General features: G+C 41.3%; 1 protein-coding gene across 1 annotated transcript in view; it reads right to left on the bottom strand.

Annotated features, from left to right (window-relative positions):
• LOC142665526 (protein-glutamine gamma-glutamyltransferase E-like) overlaps positions 1 to 22,324 on the bottom strand; it is a 47,361-nt gene that overhangs the window by 18,699 nt on the left and 6,338 nt on the right. The window contains exons 2-5 of the mRNA XM_075845235.1: positions 13,060 to 13,111; positions 8,194 to 8,367; positions 3,607 to 3,849; positions 938 to 1,056 (exon numbers count right to left, since the gene is read on the bottom strand). Of these exons, the coding sequence (XP_075701350.1) occupies positions 938 to 1,056; positions 3,607 to 3,849; positions 8,194 to 8,367; positions 13,060 to 13,111 (588 nt within the window). The remainder of the gene's footprint in view (positions 1 to 937; positions 1,057 to 3,606; positions 3,850 to 8,193; positions 8,368 to 13,059; positions 13,112 to 22,324) is intronic.

The raw sequence follows: 22,324 nt of genomic DNA, 5'->3' as shown, positions 1-22,324 counted from the left end.
CAACGTGCCCCAGGTGCTAAGTGCCAGAGCTTTGCCAACACACCACTTTACATTAGACAGTCTGTTTAGATACAAGCCTAGGTCGGCAAATGGAATCTTTGCCCTGATTGAAGGAAAGCCTAGTTATAAATCTGGGTTTACATGCAGCTCTATGGAATACCATATCATATCAATAAATTGTGTGAAAAATGATAAACTCTGATATGCTACATTTAGGTAGTATTGGGAAAATCACATGAACAAATGAATGACTTACATGAGTGTCCTAACATTTTTATATCTCCTTAAAATGTATTTATTTTATATCTCTTTAATATGTTTTAGGTTTTTCAGACACTTTTTACGCCTTGACAGTTTGAACAGAATCTGGAATACGGGGTCCGGCTAAGAGGAGTAGTGAAATGTTTCCAAAATACATATATTTGGAGCAAGATATTGGACAGTACATATGCCAGCCATGCGATGACATAAAAAAAAGGAAAAAGAGTCTAACATGCCTAGTGAGGTCCACTATTTTGATAAATATGGTACAACAACTTGAGCCATTATCACTGATTTGTAAATTCATCCACTCCACTATTGGTGCATTTTCCCCATAGCATGTCTCAATGTATTTCTATTGGATATTACATAACTAAACAGGCAGAAGTTGTGCACCAAAGGCATCAACTAGACCTACCTGAAGAGTGGTGTAACAGTCACACAACATGGGTTGCATGAAAGTCACATCGTGCCACTCACATTGCCCAAGAGTTTGGTGCCAGGCATTGCACAGCACACATTATTCTATTTTAGACTTTAAGAGAGGATATGTAATAGGTTACAGTTTGGCGTTCTCATTGGTTTGGGTGACAGCAAACCTGATCTTCAATTATCTTCTCAACCTCTTTAGGTTTGAAGCAGTAACAATAAAACATTGCAGTAACGTTCTTATTACCTGACCATAGTCCCATCTTCTGCTGTCAAAGCTATTCGCATTTCCATACCAGTATAGTCCAACATCATTAAGCACATACTCTGTCCTTTCTGCATCACTGTTCATGTACACTTCATCACCTAAGAAAGAGAGAAAACTTCATGAGCCTCTAAATCATAGAATAGGGTGGGCACTAAATATCTGGATATGGTGGGCACCATGGAAGGACAAAGTATATTGTTTTATGATGTCCATTAACCGTATCATCCTTTATTTTACTTCAAGAGGATCTGTCATAGGCCGCATTTATTAATCAAATATGTTCCCCCATGGTTCAAAAGATTCTTCTCTCATTGAACATACTGGCCTGGTTCTGAAGATTACACTTCTGACCCCCTTGGCAACTGATATGTCTTTATCCCCGTGTGTCTGTGCACAAATCTATAGATAGACACACTGAGGCAAGATACCAATACCTTTGAAGAATGATGACTGGGTTGGTTACTTGAGTCTGGTACCAAAGGGTATACAGTTCCAAGTCCATCTATGATAGATCCTCAAATATATGGTTAACCAACACTTACAGAATACACAGTAGGCCTCATATATGAAAGATATCTATGAAAAAAATTTCCTTATTACTCTTAGCAGCCAATCCGTTTAGAACTCATTCTTCTAAACTACATTGGAAAAATAAATCACAGACTATGATTGGTTGCTATGGGCAATAACACCCCTTTTTTCAAAAACAGTTTTAATGCATAAAGCCCAATGTATCACGTAACATTAATTTTAGGCCCAGCAACAAGGACATACATACCACAGAGGAAGTCTCTTCAGCTAGTACATGTCCTATGGAGAGATGACCCAACTCTGGTTGGTACTATCCTTCTTCTCATTGGGTATTGTCATCCTTGGCAGGACTTTTTCCCTCCACATGTTCTGCAATGTGTTAGTAAACAAGAACCAGTCTGATGGTCTTGCTTCTCTTCTCTGCTACTGGGGATCGGATAAGGGTATGTTCACACACAGAATCCAAACCAGCTGTAAAATACGGAGCTGTTTTCAGAAAAAACAGCCTCCGATTTTCAGCCGTTTTTGAAGCCACAAACGTTTTTTGATGCATTTTTTGGTGACGTTTTTGGAGCTGTTTTTCTATTGACACAATGAAAAGCAGATCCAAAAAAAGCTCAAAAAATGACATGCTACTTCTTTTTACGGGGACTTTTTTTTAAGCGGAATTTTTTCAAACGTCTGCGTTAAAAAATGTGCCGTCTGAACGAAATGCAGTTTTTCCCATTTTTTTTTTAAATCAATGGGCAGATGTTTGTAGGCATTTAGCTTCTGTGTTTTCAGGCGTTTTACGAGGTGTTTATGCCCCAAAAAACGCCTGAAAACACTAAAACACTGCGTGTGAACATGCCCTTAGGGTGCCAACAAGCAGTCCATTTTAGTAAATTTTTGTATTCCCCATAAAAAAACGATTTTGTGCTATCTTTTCTTAGAAATCTAGATTGTACTTTTCCTCTGTTATTCCACCTAGAAATTTATGAATACATTAACAACTGGGTCTTCCCAATTGAGGGAGTGTCGCTACAGGAGACGGACAATGTCCAATTAGTGCTCACAGTCTTAGGGTATGTGCACACGCAGAGTCAAAATATGTCTAAAAATACGGAGCTGTTTTCAAGGGAAAACAGACCCTGATTTTCAGACGTTTTTTGAGCAACTCGCGTTTTTCACTGCGTTTTTCGCAGCGTTTTCGCAGCGTTTTTTACGGCCGTTTTTGGAGCTGTTTTCATTGGAGTCTATGAGAAAACGGCTCCAAAAACGTCCCAGGAAGTGTCCTGCACTTCTTTTGATGAGGCTGTAATTTTACGCGCCGTCTTTTGACAGCGACGCGTAAAATGACAGGTCGTCGGCACAGTACATCCTAAAGCCCATTGAAAGTAATGGCCAGATGTTTGCCGACGTATTGGAGCCGCTTTTTCAGATGTAGTTTGAGGCCTCCATTACGTCTGAAAATAGGTAGTGTGAACCCAGCCTTATACTGTGTGCCCCTTTGAGAAGGAGAATGGTAACACCCTGTTGTCAATTTATTCATAAATTTCTAGGAGGAACGATACAATGCAAAGTTAAGACTGAATTGTGATTTTATTGGGAATTAATTTTAGTGTTCACTAAAACAGAGATGTCAGGAGAATTTACAGATCCTCTTTAATGCTATAGGCGGGGATAGGGTCGTTATAAGGGGCTATAAATGTTAATTACTAGTAAGCTGGGGAAACAACTGGGCTGTCTCCCCATTTATTACCGTTATTTCTGAACTTTGTGGTGGATATCTTTGCTCCCCCCCCCAAATAAAAAGAAAAGTTGTTATTTACCACCTATTACCAAGTGCTGGTTTGATAGAAAACGATGCCCCATATGTGTGGCCAACCACATGCATTAATTAGCAGTTTACCCACGTCCCTGCTGTCCTAATTGTGACTAAAATTAGATATTAGATAAATTACCCCCGTGCTGGCCGAATTGGACTACAAATAGATGTGAGGCTTATTTTGTTTCTTTTTTTTTTTGTGTCAATCTTGTAGACTTGATCTCCTTGTAGTGACTGCTTACACTTTTTTTTAATAATATCTCTAAGCATTTGTCAGACTTAATTAAAACACAGTTATCAGCATATGTACCTGATGCCCAGGCGTTAAACAGCAGAACAAAACTTCCCAAATTAGAAGATGAGGTGCGTCCTCCACTGGTAACCTGTAGATTCATCCGGTAACGACCAATGATTGCCGTCACTGGTGGGTTGATGGTAATTGTCAAAGAGTTGTTGGTACTGGATCCACGGACTGCATTCCAAGTGGTTCTGCTGCCAGAACTGGAAACTGCCATCACAGCCCTTGTGTTTTTGGATTCAGATGGCCTAGAACCTATCAATAACATACAAAGTATTTAATCAGTCATGTGCAAAAGATATTTTTTACTGAATTTACCTGCAGGATTTGTTTGAAGGAGAGGGAATGTTCATTTATAGGACCAAAACCTTATTTAGGTCTAAAAACTTTTATTATAAGCTTTAAGAAAACTGTAAGTATTGCCCACTATTAACAAATCTTGTCTGATAACAAGAGCATGGTGGGTGTACAATGGCTTAGTGGGTCCTGGTTTCGACAACATCTGCGTTGAATTGGTATGTTCCCTACAAGTTTGCATGGGTTTCCTCCACACGCCCTACGAAATTGTGTTTGAGACAGGTAACTTGGTTTGTGAATCCCACTAAGAATAAGGACTGACTTGAGCAAACATAATCTCTGTACAGTGGTGCAGTATATGTTTGTGCTATATAGACAACAGGAAATAAATAGAAAGTCAAAACTGTATATATATATATATATATATATATATATATATATATATATATATATATCTTGATTTGTGTTATCCGACATGTGACGAGTGAAGGGCTGATAAACTGGAAGTTTTGGAGTGACTACTGTTTTTGTTAGGAGGCTATATTCCACTAGCATCTGGGTTGATGTAAGGCTAATTTTTCGAGTTGGCCATTACAGATAGCAAGACACCGAGGAAGAATTCTCTTCCATTTTAATAGTCTCTGGCATGTCTTATGTCACGATCCGTGGGTATGTGGACTCACTAGGCCGCACCGCCGTAGCGGAGTAGCAGCTGGCCAAACAACAGTCTATACAAATTCCTAGTACTAGAGTACCTGTAATAGTCCAGACAGTAGCAGGGGCTTAGGCACAGATGAAACTTGAAGGCAGATGACGCCACACGTGGCGAATGACATCAGGCGTGGCAGATGACACCAGATGTGGTGTATGACAGCAGGTGTGACAGGTGGCACAACACAACTCCAACACTCGATAAGGCTCAGGAGCAAACACAGCACGGGATACAGGATACAGGTAGCAGGGCACGAGAACAATGGGAACGGGATAACACTAAGGGACCATTTGCTAAGACTAACATGGGAATACACAACAATGCTCAGGCAAGGAGTGAAAGGGCAGAGTCCTTTTTATAGTCCAGGTTGATCAGGGGCTAATTAGTAAAAAAAATTCATGTGTGCGCGCTGGCCCTTTAAGGCCAGGAACGAGCGCACGCGCCCAAGAGAACACTGCAGGGCAGAGCGGAACAGAGTGCCTTCGTCTCCTAGGAGGGAGATGCCAGCCCAAACTAGGAAGTCTGCGGTCGTGGCTGTCGAGGCATGAGGAGGGACGACAGACCACGGCAGCGGACGTTACATACTAGCTCCCAGATTCCTATTGATTAATTGAAGAGAAAGTTTGTTACATACAGTTCAGAACCATACCCCTTCTACTTTTATTGGCCACTTGCTTGGATATGTCTGAACAGCTGAACATAAGAAACCTAATTCAATTGAGCTTTCTTGAATGCATAGATCCAATTGAATGAATTGGGGTTAGGCATCGGAAACCTAGTCAGAGCCTTATCAGATCCAAAGAGGTTCAGCTCTGAATCAACTGCCCAGACTTTTCCATTTATAGCATGGTAGGTACCACCAGTACCAGATCCTGGTCCTCATTCCCTTGTCCATTGTTATGCCTTTGGTCGCTGACTGCCAGCATGCCCTACTCACCGGCATCTGCGACCACAGGACACTCGGGGCTTGCCAGCGTCTCCCTCCCTGAAGACACCGGCACACGCTACTGCATCTGCCTCCTTCTGCTTACTCTAGGTTGTGCGGGTGCTCGCCCCCGGTCTTAAAAGGCCAGCGCACGCACCACTTAAAATTATCCCTGCCCAATCCCTATTGACCCTGGACTTTAAATAGGACTCTGCCCACTTCCTCCTTGCATGAGCATTGTTGTGTCTACCCATATTTGTCTAGCAAATGGTTCCTTAGCTGTACCTCGTATCCTGCTTTACCGTATCCAGTATCTGTGTCCGAGTCAAGTCAAGTGTCTTAGACGACTATATTATTCATGTTCTGTGTCCGTGCCAAGTCAAGTGTTCGTGTCAAGTGTCCGTGTCAAGTGTCATCTGTGCCAAGTGTCTGCCAAGTCAAGTGTCTGCCAAGTCAAGTGTCTGCCAAGTCTTCTATCCAGATACTCTAGTCCTAAAAGCTATTATTGACTCTTGTTTGGTCAGCTGATACTCTGCTTCGGCGGAGCGGCCTAGTGAGTCCACATACCCCATAGCCGTGACATTCATGTTTTTTTATGACTTGTCTAAGTGACATGTGAGAAAATATGAAATCTAAAGAACCGGTTTGAGATAAATATAATTGTTACAGGTACTTCTACGTCCAAGAGCATTTCTCCATACTTATAAATTTCATTACAGAGTAGGGTTAGGACTTAGGAGTTGTCTGTGAAATACTACATACTAAATACACACCTTACTGCAAAACAGGTAATTATATCTCAGTACACCTTGTTTCACAATGCCTGGATGAACGTGTCCCAAAAACAAGCCAACAGTCAAATTATTACAGTATGAAGAAATGCAGTGGTATTGATTTCTAAGCTACACTTTAGATGTAGTACTGATATTGAGTTTAACTTTTATATACTTCTATATGTATTATTCCATATTTAATATCTACTGTGTAGTATATATAAATCGTTATTGGTATTGTGATATTGTCTATGAGCCCATACACCCACTGCTCGGCTTTCCGAGAAAAGCCGATCAGAAACAAGGCAGCTCAGCGCTTACCCGAGCACTTCTGCAGCTTCGTTTGAGCTATGACATTTCAGAAGTTTTCGGAAAGTTTAGTTACCCTTTTAATGTTGCCTCTCAACAAAGCCATTCTGTAAGTTGTATTTTTCTGTACTGTATGATGAGCTTCATACAATAAGGCTGTATGTGATATGGTCCAAAGGTATGCATGATATAGTGGGAACAGAATAGGAACTCCTTATTGAGCTAGTGGTGTGGACAATTGACAGGACAGGTATAAGTAGAGTAAGAATTCAAAGGATCATAGGCTGTTCATAAAAAATGACAAATGATATACATTTCCGAAGAGCATGGTTACTAGGTTAGAGTCAATTGGTATTCTTGAGCCGTTCCAAATATTTCTATAAGTAGAGGGTGGCCTAGAGAGTTTGAGGCCACTACCAATATCAATACTGTATAATTACGGTAGATGCTGGGGAGAACCAAAATGAAACATACAGTATGCAAGGACTGCAAATCTAGCTCTTCGCTCAGCCATGTATTGCGGGTCTCACAATTTAAGAGTCTATAAATTTGAAACATAAAGCACATGAGTTTTTAATCACCACAACCTTTCCTTTTGGTTAGGTGAAATCTATAAAACATCATAGAAAGTACAACACTGACAGATGACTTTGATGTAAAACAAATGTAAAAGGTATTTCACTTTCAGCAAATTACTGTTATTTTTTATATAATAAAAAGTTATAGGATAGTCCAATATACTTTATTGATTCCTCATGGTTTTCAAGTTCTCTGCTTGTTGTTATTTAGTAGGAACATTCATTGTTTACTTCCAATGGTTAGAATTCTGTCTATCGTCATGTGATGGACACACAGGTGCATGCTTTGTTACAGTTACAGTACGTGTATCGGAGCTGTGTCTTCTAATTATCTCAGCACCTGTGTGTCCATCACATGACCATGGACAGAATTTTACCCACTGGAAGTAAACCATGACTGTTCCTACTGAATCACACCAAGCAGAGATCTTGAAAACCATGAGGAATTAATACAAAAGTATATTGGAAAATTGTATAACTTTTTATTACACAAAAAAATAACATTAATTTACTATCATTTTCAGGTTCATGCCTCAACACAGTCTTGTTCCTTTGTGACGTAAGGCTGTGTTCACATCAGCGTTGCCCTTCGGTTGAGGGGTTCCGTCTGAGGCAGAATATTTATTTAATTGTGGCATGTTTCATAATTTGTTATAGGGGTATTCTGCCCTAGAAGCATTGCTACGTGGTGACAATATGGTGCCTTACAGTGGCATTTGTAGTACCTTCTGCTCCATAATACAGAGTCATTGGAACTCAGTGTGCCGCCATGTAGACTTTCACTGCTTGTGTAAACGTTTAAAATAATTAATTAATTTATCTAAAAGATTGGGCACTAATGCCAAAGGATCTGAGTACAGGCGTTGGCATCACAGATCATAATCTGTGTTATTACCCAAGCAGTAAATTTCTACTTATCAGATTGAAATGTACACTTCTTACACTGAATTTTTGGACTAGACCATACAGAGTCCATGCACAATTATGAAGCTAGAAGAAGCTCACCTGTCTCCACAGTGATGGTGACACCATCTCCAGACTGAACCGCTCTGTTGGACGTGAAGCTGATAGTAAAGCCTTGGCCTCTCCTGACAACCAGTTCTGTGGTATCATAGTCCCTGGTTCTGTGAGCTGAAGTATTTGTGCTCAGCTGAAAGTTTACATTGCTCAGCTGCAGACCTGAAAAAAATAAGATAAATATATGATAACCCCCCAAAAAACAAAATGCACAACAAAACTGTGAACTGAAAGTCTATTACGGGGTACTGCTGATTTCCAATAGTTACATCCTTTCATTGTGATACAGGGTCCCACTTTCATGGCTGTAGGTGGTCACAAAATTTTATTATGAAAATGTTGCTCTTCTTTCGCGCATTAATGCCAATTTTGATCACATGCGAATGTCCTGGGCAAATGTTGGGCATGCACCACCTGAACGTCGTTTTTATTGTAGTAATGTTTATTTGAATTTATCAGGTACCTACATATGTGACAATAAATCAATGAAAGTGCTAAACCTTTCTAAATTACATTGCGTTGTGATTTGGTTCCCAAACAAAGATCGTGATGCTTTGAACTGTACGGATTTGCGTATAATATGGAACAGAGGTGAAGTTTAAATGTCTTGGGCCCCAGTGCACATGCCTGGGCCTACCACCACCTGTCCAGTGATGACATGACTTTGCATTACTCCATTTGTGATGATGTTCTGTGGCCTCAAAACTGTCCACTAATATCACCAGAGTCGTCATAGCATTAGTGTAACTTGGCACCAGGGTCAGAACCGAGTTGAGATAACAGGCACTTTGCAGGATAACTAGTACGGGGAGCTTGTACCAATGCAGCATCCCTGCCACTTGGTATTATTCACACTCGGTATGGGCCCAGTTTTCGCTGCATCCACTACACCCCTACAACTATGTCTCTCTCCGGACTGATTGTGTACATTATCTTTGTACAGTGTGAACATGTGTGCTAACAAAACCACACCTATCCAACCCACGCGGTCCATGAGATGAAAGCACACCGTTCAGGAAAACTATTTGACATTTTTAAGCTCCTGCCCCTCTATAATTTAGACTAGTTGGGTAATATTAAAACTGATTAGATTTGGCAGGTGAAATGAAGCAAGGTGTGGTTTTTATAGACTGGGTGTCCATAAGTAATTTTCGCTGTACACAACTGTTTCTGTCAGTGCACTAGAGTTTAATTGGAGAGGCAGGGCGCATGCTCGACATATTGCTTGTGTGTCACCTTCACTTCTACCTTCTGTATTTTACAAGGGAAGATGGCTACCAGTCACAAGGACTGAAGGAGGAAGCATTGGGTAGGGGCATTTTCTTTTTTTCTTTTTTTTGCAATGCTGTGAGGGAGATAAGACCAATGCCAATTTGTTTGAATGTTCCCCCAAAAATAAGATGATCACATGGTGTCCTGCTGCTGGGAATAGCAATCAGCCTAATCTGCAGAAGAACATTTCAGCAAGTGTTCTATTCCCCTACATTGCCTGCAGAGGAGAAATGCAGCATTGCATTGTGCCCGTTGAAATAAATTGGTCAACCCTATAATGCACAGGCATGCCAGGCCCACCAGATTTACCAGGCACAAATTGTTTAACAGTCACAGCTCCATAGATTTAGTAGTGGCTGTGCTTTGTACTGCAGCTTTCTGCAGCTCAGACCTATTCAAGTGAATGGGTCTGAGCTGCAGCACCAGGCACAGAAACTAATAAGAGTATAGAGCTGTGCCTGGTAAACAATGAAGGGGACGAAGGAATATCGAACAACTGATTGGCGGGTGTGCCTAGAGTAAGACCCTCTCCGATCTAATATTGATGACCTATCCTGAGGATAGGCCATCAATTTTAAAGAACTGGATAATCCCTTTAATAGAAGCCCATCTATTAATTTGGAATGACCTAATAGTGGATATGATAATGAGTTTTCTAAACAAGATGGTTCAATAGATAACATACAATACTGTAATTAGTTATGATAAGAAAAAGGAAATCTCAATAAAAATTTCTACATCTAATTACATTAGACAGAGTTCTATAACAATACGAACATGTTGGCTCTATAAAAATATAAATTCTTATTATTACTAAAAAAATGAATTGTATAAAAAGTTGTAACAATACATGGACCACTGTCAATAACAGCGATATCATGCAAAAAAATAAATAAAAATAATCTGAATGTAAACGTCCAAGGTTCACTAAATATCATGAAATGTAATGCTATTCTAGCTGGTAAATTGCTAACATTTCAAGTGTCTATTTGACACTACTCAACATACTGTATAATAAGTCCAACAAATAATGAATTAAGAACTCCGACAATAAGTCACCTGCCCGTCAAACATGGTCATCTTTATGTAAATGCAATAAATTGTCATAATACAAATAACAATTGCTGAACAATTAAATTATAAATCCCATATCCATCTTTAGAGAACATATTAAAGTATAAAGGAAGCCAGCTACATGAATGTATACATACTTGTCATTGTGATTCAACTGGAGCTCTACAGATGCAGTACTGACGAAAGATCAATCCTGGTCCTGGATGACTTTCCACCACGTTTATCCCAAATTTATGGTATTCCTTTTGACAATGACTTATATATGCAAAACATATGGGTGAGGTCTCCTGATAATTTAAAAGCTATAAACATAGGCTGAGAATGGGATATGGGATTGCTCACGTTTGGGTGTGTGCAGAACCTTGCCTAAGAGACAATTGCAAGAGCCCGTCCGGGGACATGCCTGTCAGAGCTGCTCAGAAATCTGCAATATATTCTATACAAGTTTCAGTGGATAATTAAGGGAAAATCAAGTTATGGTAGTAATGCATGCAATTATGACGAAATAGAGATTGCTTACCCCACTTTACCTTTAAGACAACCAAAAGTAATGACTTGTAGCTTTGCTTGTATAAAGTATTGCTATATGAGGACTATAAAGTGTAAGGGCACATTGAGAAGTGGCGGAATTGCTGTTGAATTCCTCTGCGTATAGTGGAATTCTGCAGCAGCCGTTTTTCTACATTTGCTTCTATACATTTTTAGGAAATTTAGTTCAGACGTTGCAGAAAATAACTGTGCGGAAATTAGGCTGTGGTGCAGAATTTCCCCTCCGCAGCATGCTCATTCCATTGCGGAGAAGAAGCGCACTTTCACTGCGGATCTCAGCATTTGCATTGCAAAGGCTGAAATCTGCAGCAAGTCCGCTGTGATATCCACAACGTCTGAATTACCTGTCAAATATGCAAATGTTGCTCCAAATTCACAAAGAATCTGCAGCAACATTTTCAGCGGGAAAATTCCGCCACGTCTGAACATGGCCTAAGTCTACTTTTGAACACCATTACAGAATTAATCTACAAAAAGAGTGAATTTTTGAATACATTGAATTACCTATACTGAATTACAGGCTATATAATAGTCTGGAGCTGCATTCATAATTCTGCAGGATTTTGAGCTGAAATTTCTAAGCAGTACTTGTTAGCTCAACATATTCACAAAGCTTGATTTGGTGATTTGCATTCCGTACAGAGATTAGAGCAGCTCAGCTAAACTGTTAAGAATTTACCTGAAAACAAACTTGTTGACTGTTTCCAATGATGACTAGCAGAATTATGGATACAAATCTAAGCTTAAGGCCTCATGCACACGAACGTGCTTTTGCGGCCGCAATTCTCCCGAAAATCCATGGGAGAATTGCGGCGCCATTCATTTCTATGGGGCCATGCACACGACCGTAGTTTTTACGGTCCGTGCATGGCCCGCACCGCAGAAAGAATGGGCATGTCTTATTACGGCCGTGTTCTGCGGTCCGGGCTCATTGAAAATAATGGCCGCGGCCATGTGCATGGCCCGCGATTTGCGGGTGGCTCGCGGCTGACAGTCCGCTGCCGGCCGACCCGAAAATCACGGCCGTGCACACGGCTACGGTCGTGTGCATGAGGCCTTAATCTTTTCTGTTAATCAGGATTAGGACATCAATGTATTTAAACAAGTTGTGTATGCATTATATATTATATTTAAAATGGTGGGCCTAGCCCCAAAATCAATCTCTAACCAAAAATAGAAAACACAGTTAGAACTCCTTGCATTGATAAGTATGGCTGCCCATTCTGCTTTGCTCTAGAGTGAGATTTTGTTATTCATGGTGCAGAGCTGCAGCAGGTGTAGCGCTCATCTGTGGCTTCTTTTTGTGGTCTTTCATCTCAGTTGACCGTGCCACCTGTTCCTCACTCGTCAAACTACAGTAGTTGTACCATTACTCACAGAGAGCCACCCAATCGCACACTTTTTCCAACCCTTACAAAAGTCCCAGGTAAGGCGGTGTTAACATTAGGATTGGTTTTCCTTTTACGGGTTCCATTGCAGCTTTCCGTCGGAGGAACCCATAAACGGAAAGCCAAACAGAATCTAAAGCTTCCGTTTGCATTACCATGGATTTCAATGGTAATGTTTCCGTTTGCCTTGGTTTCCGTTTGTTTCCATTCCGTGAGGTTTCAGGTTTTTTTTTCACTGAAAACAACAGTCGACTGCGCTATTGTTTCCACGAAAAAAATTTAAACTTTACATAACGGAAACAAACGGAAACAAACGTAAACCAAGGCAAATGGAAGCATTACCATTGAAATCAATGCATACATCCGTAACTTAACTTTAACCCGACGCTAAGATTATGGCCTCTAAATGACTCGCCCCTACCCCTGCCCCCCATTTTGGACACCGTAACACAAACTGCTATCTTAGTGCATGTTCATCCAAAATCGTCTTTCTGCCCGACACACCATCGTGGTCTGGGAAGTGATTCTTTTTTAATATAGTAGGTAAGAAGTATAGATCACTTGGACAGACCTGCCTCACTAACAATAACCTTTGCCCAGATGAGTAGCTTGCTATAAGGTCTCTGGGGGATGATTCCAACATAGTCATTAGGTCAGCAGACAAGGGCGGGAGTTTGTAATTCAAGATAGGCTCTCAGGATACTGTCTGACCAATCATGCTACAAAGTGCTGAAGGCCAACCCGTTAAGTGTGTACATTGAGGAATATAAGACATTAATATCAAATACAGTAAGTGATCAGCTTCCGACAAAAAAAGAGAAAATATTCCTGGAAATACTTGATCCGGTTTTACCATGCTTTTATCATCTGCGAAAAGTCCACAAAACACTAATTGTGCCACCTGGAGGGCCTATCATTTCAGGGATAGGGTCCCTAACCAGTAATCTCTCCCGTTTTGTTGACTCATACATACACAAATGGGTAACAAGCCTTCCGTCAGGACTCGACGCAGCTGATTACAGAATTACAAGCTTTAAATAGGTCTTTGAACATTTCCTAATGGCTAATCTTACGGCCCTTTACTCTAATATACCCCATGGTTTGAAGGCCATTGAGTTCTTTCTCAGAAAAGACTCCTCTATGCAAGCAGGTCAGAGCAATTGTATTGTTGAATGTGTCCGTTTTATTTTAGATCACAATGCTCTTACTTTTAATAATAATGTGTATAAACAAGGGCTGTTCAATGGGCTCTAGATTTGGACCAAATCAACAAGTTGATGTCAATAGTTATCCCTATTTTAATATTGCGCACCACCAGCCCTGGCTCAGGAATATTCCATTTTGAAAATGTTTCAAGAATTAGGAAGAATTGCTCTACCAATGATACATATGCTGCACAATGCAAAATACTGATCAGACGTTTTCCAGAGAGCCTGATACAAGGGTCTATTAGGAAAGTGTCAGGCTATTCACCGAGTGATTGTCTGGTACATTGATTTCAATGGGGCTATTCAGACATGCGTGAGTTTTCTTGCAGCGAGTGTCCGTTGCGTGAAACTCACTGCATGTCCTATATGGGTGCGTTTTCACGCACCAAGTCGCCCATTGAAGTCTATGGGAGCGTGAAAACCACGGAGAGCACACGGTCGCACATCCGTGTGCTGTCCGTGTTTCACCCATCAATTACATAGAAATGCAGAGAAAGAAAAAAAGAAGAAGTGCTTACACGGACGTGAAAAACGCATGCCACAAGCAAAGCACACTGATGCCAATATGCACCGCACACGGACATTAAATGTAGAAAAAAACCGCTGCGTTTTCTCAGCGCACAAATTGGACACGCTCGCCTGAATGTAGCCTAAGACAAATCATAATTTTGTCGCAGCTTATAATGCAGAATATAAAGTAATGGAAAAAATACTCCATAAACACTAGCATACACTGCTTAAAGGTGTTTTCCTAAGAAACATATGTATCCCCTATCTAAAGGATAGGGAATGCATGCGTGATTGTTGGCGGTCTGACAACTAGGACCACTAGAGATGAAGAGAACCGGGGACCGATATTCTGGAGCGCTTAGACTGGAGATAGAATTGACAGCACTGGCGAGGAAAGTGAACCATTGCTGGGCTGGTCTCTTTTGATAAGCGCCATTCAGAGCTTTTTTGTGATATAGGTGACACAATGACGTTATCATGCTGCCTGTGTCACTCTGCTGGAGCAGGCCTGGACAAAAGAGACCAGGCCTGCATCGCTGAGAGGAGCACGGCACAGGAACCGGGACAGGTGAGTGTGGTGCTATCTACAGGGAGGGGGGGAGTGGTGCTATCTACAGGGGGGTGTGGTGCTATCTACAGGGGGTGTGGTGCTATTTACATGGGCACTGTGAGTGGCACTATCTACGTGAAAAACAGATGGCAAACGGACATTAAAAATGGTCAGACAGCAAGGAAATAGATGAAAATTTTGGAGACAGTGGATTCGTTTTCGGCTTCCTCATTCAGGTTTGGAGATTCCAGCAACAGATAATAACTGAATTCTTTAGTTCCTTATCACGCTATAGGTCTTGAACTCTCATTGTGGCAGCCTGACCCAGCCGCGTCATATAACAGATAAAATAAACTAACATCCTTATGAAAAAGGACTGTTCCATTTGAATATTGTCTCACCAAGACATCCCCTTTTCATATACCTTATTAGCTCATATGGCTGCCATAGAACGAGATCCCCTGCTCTGGACCCTCACAATTATCCAGAGGGGATTGCTGCTAACGAATAATCTGTCTCGCTCTGGTGGACCTGGCCCATCCATGCAGGAGAAATGTATGGCAGCTTACAATTTCCCCAGCGTAAAATGGTAGACCGCCAGGAGCTTCTGAATCCAGATCCCCAGTGATCAGCTGATAGTTTGACTGACTATAATTTAAAGAGGGGTTTTCTTTTAAATTACATCTGATGGGAGGGAAGGTCTTAACTAATATGAAAAAGTAACTCTTGGGTAGATCTGATTAACTAGAATTATACTTTGCAAAAATTATAACATATAATGTAAAGTGCAATAAAAGTCCACTAACATACCAAATACCAATGCGAGCGACTCATACATATAATTTGCAAATTCTCAGCTCCTCCAAAAGAGGAGAGGTTGAAGGGTGGGAAAGGCAGTAAAATAAGTCTTCTTCCTCTTCCTTCTCTTACCACAGTAAGGCCAGGGCTAGGCCTAGATTTTTTGTAGTGCTACTGATTGATTTTAACTATTGAGCTTCAGCTGCATTGCAAATGATTACATTGAGTTGCCTTCAATCCTGTGGACTGTAGCTGTCACTCAACAGTTAAAATATATCATTAGCGCTTCAAAAAGTCTTAGTGTAGGCCTGACCTCAAACCTAAGCCTTGGTCTTTTAAAGAACAACAAATAAAAAAATTTAAAAGAGCGCCCACCATCTAATGTTCGGTGTATGATTGTCAATCCCATACAAGTCCCAACAACACAAGAGTAAAGCGAGAGATATATTTGGATTACAATGAAACATCTTTCAGGTCAACACTGCCCCTTCATTAGGACACATAAGGTTGTCTTAATTGTCTGATTGTTTTTTCTTCACAGTCTTTAGATTGCAAAGGCCAGCCTAAGGGCAATCCCACACGGCCGTGACACCTACACATTTTAACCTCTGTATTATAAACGCAATACACAGACCCATTGGTGTTCTACTGAACTTCTATGAAGACGTACAGTATATCTCCAGAGGTATGTGCTGAATGTATGCAACTGCATGCCAAAGAGTTGAGTATGTTTGCCATTTACTCCCACTGTAAAGAAAAATGTATACAGCGTGCCATACATTATGTTTGCATGGTGCACTTGTATTGGAAACCATAGTTGACTACACTTTCCAATACAGTTGTAAAAAGGTAAACCAACAAATACCGGCATACCGGCCAGAGTACTGTATGGCAAAATTATACCCCTTAGGCAGTCTTCTGGTCCATATGGGTCTATGGATAACTCCTGTGTATACATCTTTAGATTTTTTTTCTGCATAAACACCATTGTACATACCAAACGTGATGTGAACAGAGACTAAGATTACCACAGCACTATGTTCTGCATTATCCAATAAGAAAAGCGCTTGCATACTTTTTGTGTACCAATTACATGTAATAGTTTATTTCAATGTGTTTTTTATTTCAACATCTTCATCATCTGGTAGACTGTGTGCTCCAGGGCTTGGATTGAGCTGTTATAGTAATTAGTGGCTAACCACAAAAACAAGCATTCTGTCACAGTGCAGCACAGGAACATTCAGATATTGGGCTTTGCCAAATATGAACGGGCAGTTACAGATTGGGTGTTCAATGATTTCATCAGTAAATTGAGGGAGAAATGTAGCACGTGAACTAAGCTGATTCATCATTACAAATAATTGGCAGAAACATATTACCGGTAGTTTCACTGACTCAATGCTGAATGAAAAAGGTAAAAAATGAGTCATTAAAGACAATGTTATAGCAAAACTGATCCTTTTTATTATAAAAGTCCACTGAGTGACAATAGTGGTTTCAGGGGCGGATTATAGGGACGGCATATCAGACATGTGTCACAGGGTCTTCACCACTTTGAGAATTTAGGGGAACTTTAACTTTCCATGCTTCCTGTCCAAGCAGGTTCTTCTGTTCCTTCCCATGCAACGTTTTTAGTTCTGTCACTATTTATATACACTGTTTACCTCTGGTATAAAGGTGGGTCCGCTGAGAGTTAGTCAGAGGTCCTATCCAGCCAAGGAGAGGTGGCAATGCATGCATGCGGATCTTTCTTTTGAAGTTTAATCACTGCCACAGATGTCTCATAAACACCCATAGACTCCAGTAGGAAGGGCCATGCACATACAAGGCCACCTCTCCTATATGTGTGGCCATGATAGGGGGGAAGGTATAGTCCGGGTTTGTTGTGGGATGGGTTGCACCCACCAATGTTTTGCCCAGGGGCATCATCTAACCTTATTCCTGCTCTGGTAACAGGGCCCCACTACCATTTATAATAGTGGTTTCTTTTTATGTGGCAGAGGTGCCTTTGGGACGCCAAAGCTACCATGGCCCAGATGAGACTGCTACCTCTGCACTCCCTATATCCATGCCCCTGGTTGTTCTGTTTTTTTTTTTTAACTCTTAGGGTATGTGCACACACACTAATTACGTCCGTAATTGACGGACGTATTTCGGCCGCAAGTAGTGGACCGAACACAGTGCAGGGAGCCGGGCTCCTAGCATCATACTTATGTACGATGCTAGGAGTCCCTGCCTCTCCGTGGAACTACTGTCCCGTACTGAAAACATGATTACAGTACGGGACAGTTGTCCTGCAGAGAGGCAGGGACTCCTAGCATCGTATATAACTATGATACTAGGAGCCCGGCTCCCTGCACTGTGTTCGGTCCGGTACTTGCGGCCGAAATACGTCCGTCAATTACGGACGTAATTAGTGTGTGTGCACATACCCTTACTGTATAAGCTGCTATCCAATAGTGCTTGTCTAATTTGAATTAAACTTTTCAGACTTTTCTCAATACTAACAATTCTGTCACAGAGTGCTTTTTGATTAGAAAATTAATTGCAAATTGTGATTTAGCACATAGCAGAAATTAGGCCACATTGACCAGAAGCAGCTCTTGCAAATCCTAGGAAAAATTGTATAGAATTTATAGGGGTTGTTCCATCAGAACAACCCCTATCTATATGCCCTATTAGGGCAAATGAACGTTACAGAGGGGGTTTTTCCACTGAAGATCCCCCTTTATGTGTAGGAGAACACTGTAAAAGCGGCGGTGGACCTGGCGCGTCCTTGTATTACATGAACGGCCAATCATTTGAATGGCCGGCATGTGATGCTACATGTGTTTACTGCAGGGAAAATGTGTAGCTGGTTGCTGCTGTTATCACCAGGGTAAGGAAAGCTGTACCCGCAGCGATCAGCTAATCGCCACATTGGCTTCTTGAAAAGGGGATTTCTTCATAAGACAACTCCTTTAAAAACCATAGAATTGTTATTTAAGTGGGGTTTTCCCCTAAAGTCAATTTGGGAAAACATAACAGAAATGCCAGCTATAGGAGGTGGGGGTAATATATATAATAACTGGCAGGAAAACCCTGAGTGTGGCGGATTGGAAAACCTGGCCTGGGTTGGGTTGTGTAGACCTTCTAGATTCTCAAGTTGGTGGACATCCATCTCCGTTTTCCTCTTATGGATGTCTACAGTTAAGAAGAAGTTGTATTAAATGATGGACGAACACACGCACAGACTGCTCCCTACAATTCTATGGGAAATACAGAAACATGCATGCACCTTAAACAGGGGTAAAATCATCTACAGAACATACTGTAAAAGAGCAGTTTGCTCCAGACTATATTTATATATGTATAAATCTAGAAAGAAGGAGCGGAAATCACCCTCAATGATGTTTTCTTTATCTTTATTGCTCAATAAAATAACCCATTACCCCTAATAAGCGTGCATCACGTAACAGGCCATGGAAACATTAATACACAATACAAACTTAAATTTTATTTATTTTATTTTTTAAAAACACTAAAATCATTGTGATCATTGAATCCCAAATCACCTAATGCCATTCATCTTAATTATCCATCTAGCCTCCTTTTTGAAGTACAATTCTGTGGCGATCGCCACCTGCATGCGGTATATAAAACTTTTCTTTCCCTGCAAATAAAAAGGACATCTGAGTTGCCTCAATGTGTGTTCCTAACATTCTCTATCAGCCTTGGTGATCCCTTACCTGTCACAATGGATCTGCAATGTTCCCTAAACCTAGTGTAAAGATGATACTTACCGATGTAGAAATACCCACATGGACAAAAAATTACATAGACCACAAAAGTCGATTTACAATTAATGAACTGACGTACAATGACATTTATGTATCCAATCTTGAGAAACTTGGATTTTAACATAAAACGATGATAAAAGGTTTCATACCTACTATATTTTTGTCTTTTTTTGACACAAAAGTATTTAACATTACAACATAAAACGACAATGGTTACAATGGCCACACCTTTTAGGGCAAATTTTTCCAACCAATTTCATGGTCCTTATGTAAGATACTACTGAATATCATGTGTTTGATATTACTACTACTTCTGAAACTTATCAGAGGTTTATTGGTCGCCACCTCTTAAGATCTAAATCTTTCCCTACAATATGTCAATTTTTATTCATAGCTGACCTAATAGCCTGCTCTAGCGGGCTAAACTGAAGAGAGAAAGTAAGTCTTCACATACTGCTTTTATCCTCTTGATGGTTCTTACGTAACAGATCAAATCGATCCTTTTAAAGAGCTTTTGTCATTGTAAAGTCTAATGATTTCTTTGAGTAACCTTCTTTTTTAATATAATCTGTGCTACTTCTATTATTTTGTCTCCTTCTCTGGTTTTGCTAAACCTTTCTACCCCAGAATGTCATTTATCTAAACATAGTCTTCCGACGCACCTAATAATGGCGGCTAAGCTACTTGTAACTCTTTTGCTAACTATGTGGATGGACAGGATGAAGCAAATATACCGTCTAGAGCAGGGGTCTCAAACTTGGCCGGGTAAGTTGCTGACGCTTTGGCTGGGGATTCCTCTACTGTTGGAGCCCCTCACATCACTGTCCATACATAGTGATGTCAGGGGATCCTCCTGGACCGGAATGTGATATCAGGGGCAACCCTGGAGCCGGAGTCCCGAAGCAGAGCACTAGTATAGGCCCTGCGCCGGAAATCTAGGGAAGCCATTAACATCAGTGTCCATATATGGACAGTGATGTCAAGGGCTTGCCCAGAGCTGGAGTCCCGGAGCAGAGCCGCTTATAGCACTCTGCCTGGGATTCCAGCTCTGCTCCTGACATTACTGTCCATATATGGAGATGGATGTCAGGGGCAACCCCAGAGCTGGAGTCCCAGGCAGAGCGCTAGCAGGCTCTTCCTGGGACTCCAGCTGTGCTCCTGACATCACTGGGACTTCTGCTCTGGGGAAGCCCCTGACCTCACTGTCGATGTATGGACAGCGATGTCAGAGGCTTCCCCAGAGTCCCAGAGCAGAGCCTATACTAGCGCTCTGCCCGGGACTCCAGCTCTGGGGAAGCCCCAGACATAGCTGTTCATATATAGACAGCGAAGTCAGAAGATTCCACAGAGTCCCGGAGCAGAGCCTATACTAGCGCTCTGCCCGGGACTCCGCTCTGGGGAAGCCCCAGACATCGTGTGTCCAAACATGGACACCGATGTCAGTGAATTCCACAGAGTCCCGGAGCAGAGCCTATACTAGTGCTCTGACCGGGACTCCGCTCTGGGGAAGACCCTGACACACTGTCCATATATGGACAGCGATGTCAGGGAATTCCACAGAGTCCCGGAGCAGATACTATACTAGCGCTCTGCACGGGACTCGTGCTCTGGGGAAGGCCCAGACATCGCTGTTCATATGTGGATAGCGATGTCAGGGAATTCCAGAGTCCCGAAGCAGAGTCTGTACTAGTGGCTCTGTGTCCCGCGGGCCGCAGAGGACAGCCCCAGGGGCCGCATGCGGCCCGCGGGCCACGTGCTTGAGACCCCTGGTCTAGAGGAATTTTCAAGCTGGGAGAGACGATCTCACTAAACATTTGTGACACAATGGTCTAAGTGGACTGCCTGGGTATCGGCCTTGCCTCCTTGATCTCATCGTAGACATGTTACTGTTTTATTTTTTATAGCACTCGGTATTTGCCGAAATTATATTCTCCAAATTTATTTGATACACAGTAATAGTACAATATGATGTACCTTGAATGTTGGTGTTGTTGTTTTATTTTCTTTGCTGGCCTCGCTTCTTGACTTATAGTTGATTCTATATAGACCGGATGGTACTTTTCTGGACATTATTTTGTCAGATGGTCTAATGTTTTCATTATTACTATGTGATATGCATGTATAATATGAAGATGCAATTGGTCGTTTTTCTTTTATCAAACTGTATGTTTATGTACGTGTTCTATTTTTTGAAAATAAAGATTCGAGAAAAAAAAAATCAACAGAATTAAATCGCTCAAACAGACAAAAATGTAAACCTCTCGACAAAATCCAAAGGGAGTCCTCATCAAGTGAAAGTTCGGTCAGGTTGACTACATTACTACTATATTTATATGTTATAATACTTATAGATGTTAGGAAGTAACTACTATCTTTATCTCTTGGAAGAATTTCCTGTGGGAGATTTTCTTTACCAATTAGTACATGCCTAGGTAATGTGCATAATTACATCCAAAATTAGCAGTTGTGTGCCTTAAAAATCTGTCACCTCCGTAACTCTCCCTGAACTACACTAATCCATTAATGGCTTAAAAGACGCTGACTCCGAATCTACCATTTTTATCTTTCTACTCACTTGCATTCCTGCTGTAAAGGTCCTCTTACACTGCCCAACGTAGGCCGTGTAAAACGAGCGCTGATCAATGAGATAGCTTGTTGATCGGCGCTCGTTTGCTTCTTTCACAAGAAACTAGTATGGGGACGAGCGCTCGTTACTACGATGGCTGGTCTCCTTACGTTTACACAAGGAGATGTGCTGCCGACAATGATAATATTTTAGGCTGCTAAAACGGTACAATGGGCCGATGATCGAGCTCATTCTTTACTCCGGGCAATGATCTGGAATGAGCGTCCTGTGAACACTCACTTGCCCAATAATTGGCCCGTGTAAAAGGGCCTTTGGACTACAAATATAATGGAAAATGTATACATTTCTTTTTTCGGCTTCAAAATACTGACTACATCTGCAAAGGAGGCATAGATTTAACTTTG

This window comes from Rhinoderma darwinii, chromosome 13 (genome assembly GCF_050947455.1).
Source record: "Rhinoderma darwinii isolate aRhiDar2 chromosome 13, aRhiDar2.hap1, whole genome shotgun sequence".
Classification (NCBI taxonomy): Eukaryota; Metazoa; Chordata; class Amphibia; order Anura; family Rhinodermatidae; genus Rhinoderma; species Rhinoderma darwinii.
Note: the sequence above shows the minus strand (reverse complement) of the source record. Positions and strands in the feature narration are given on the sequence as shown.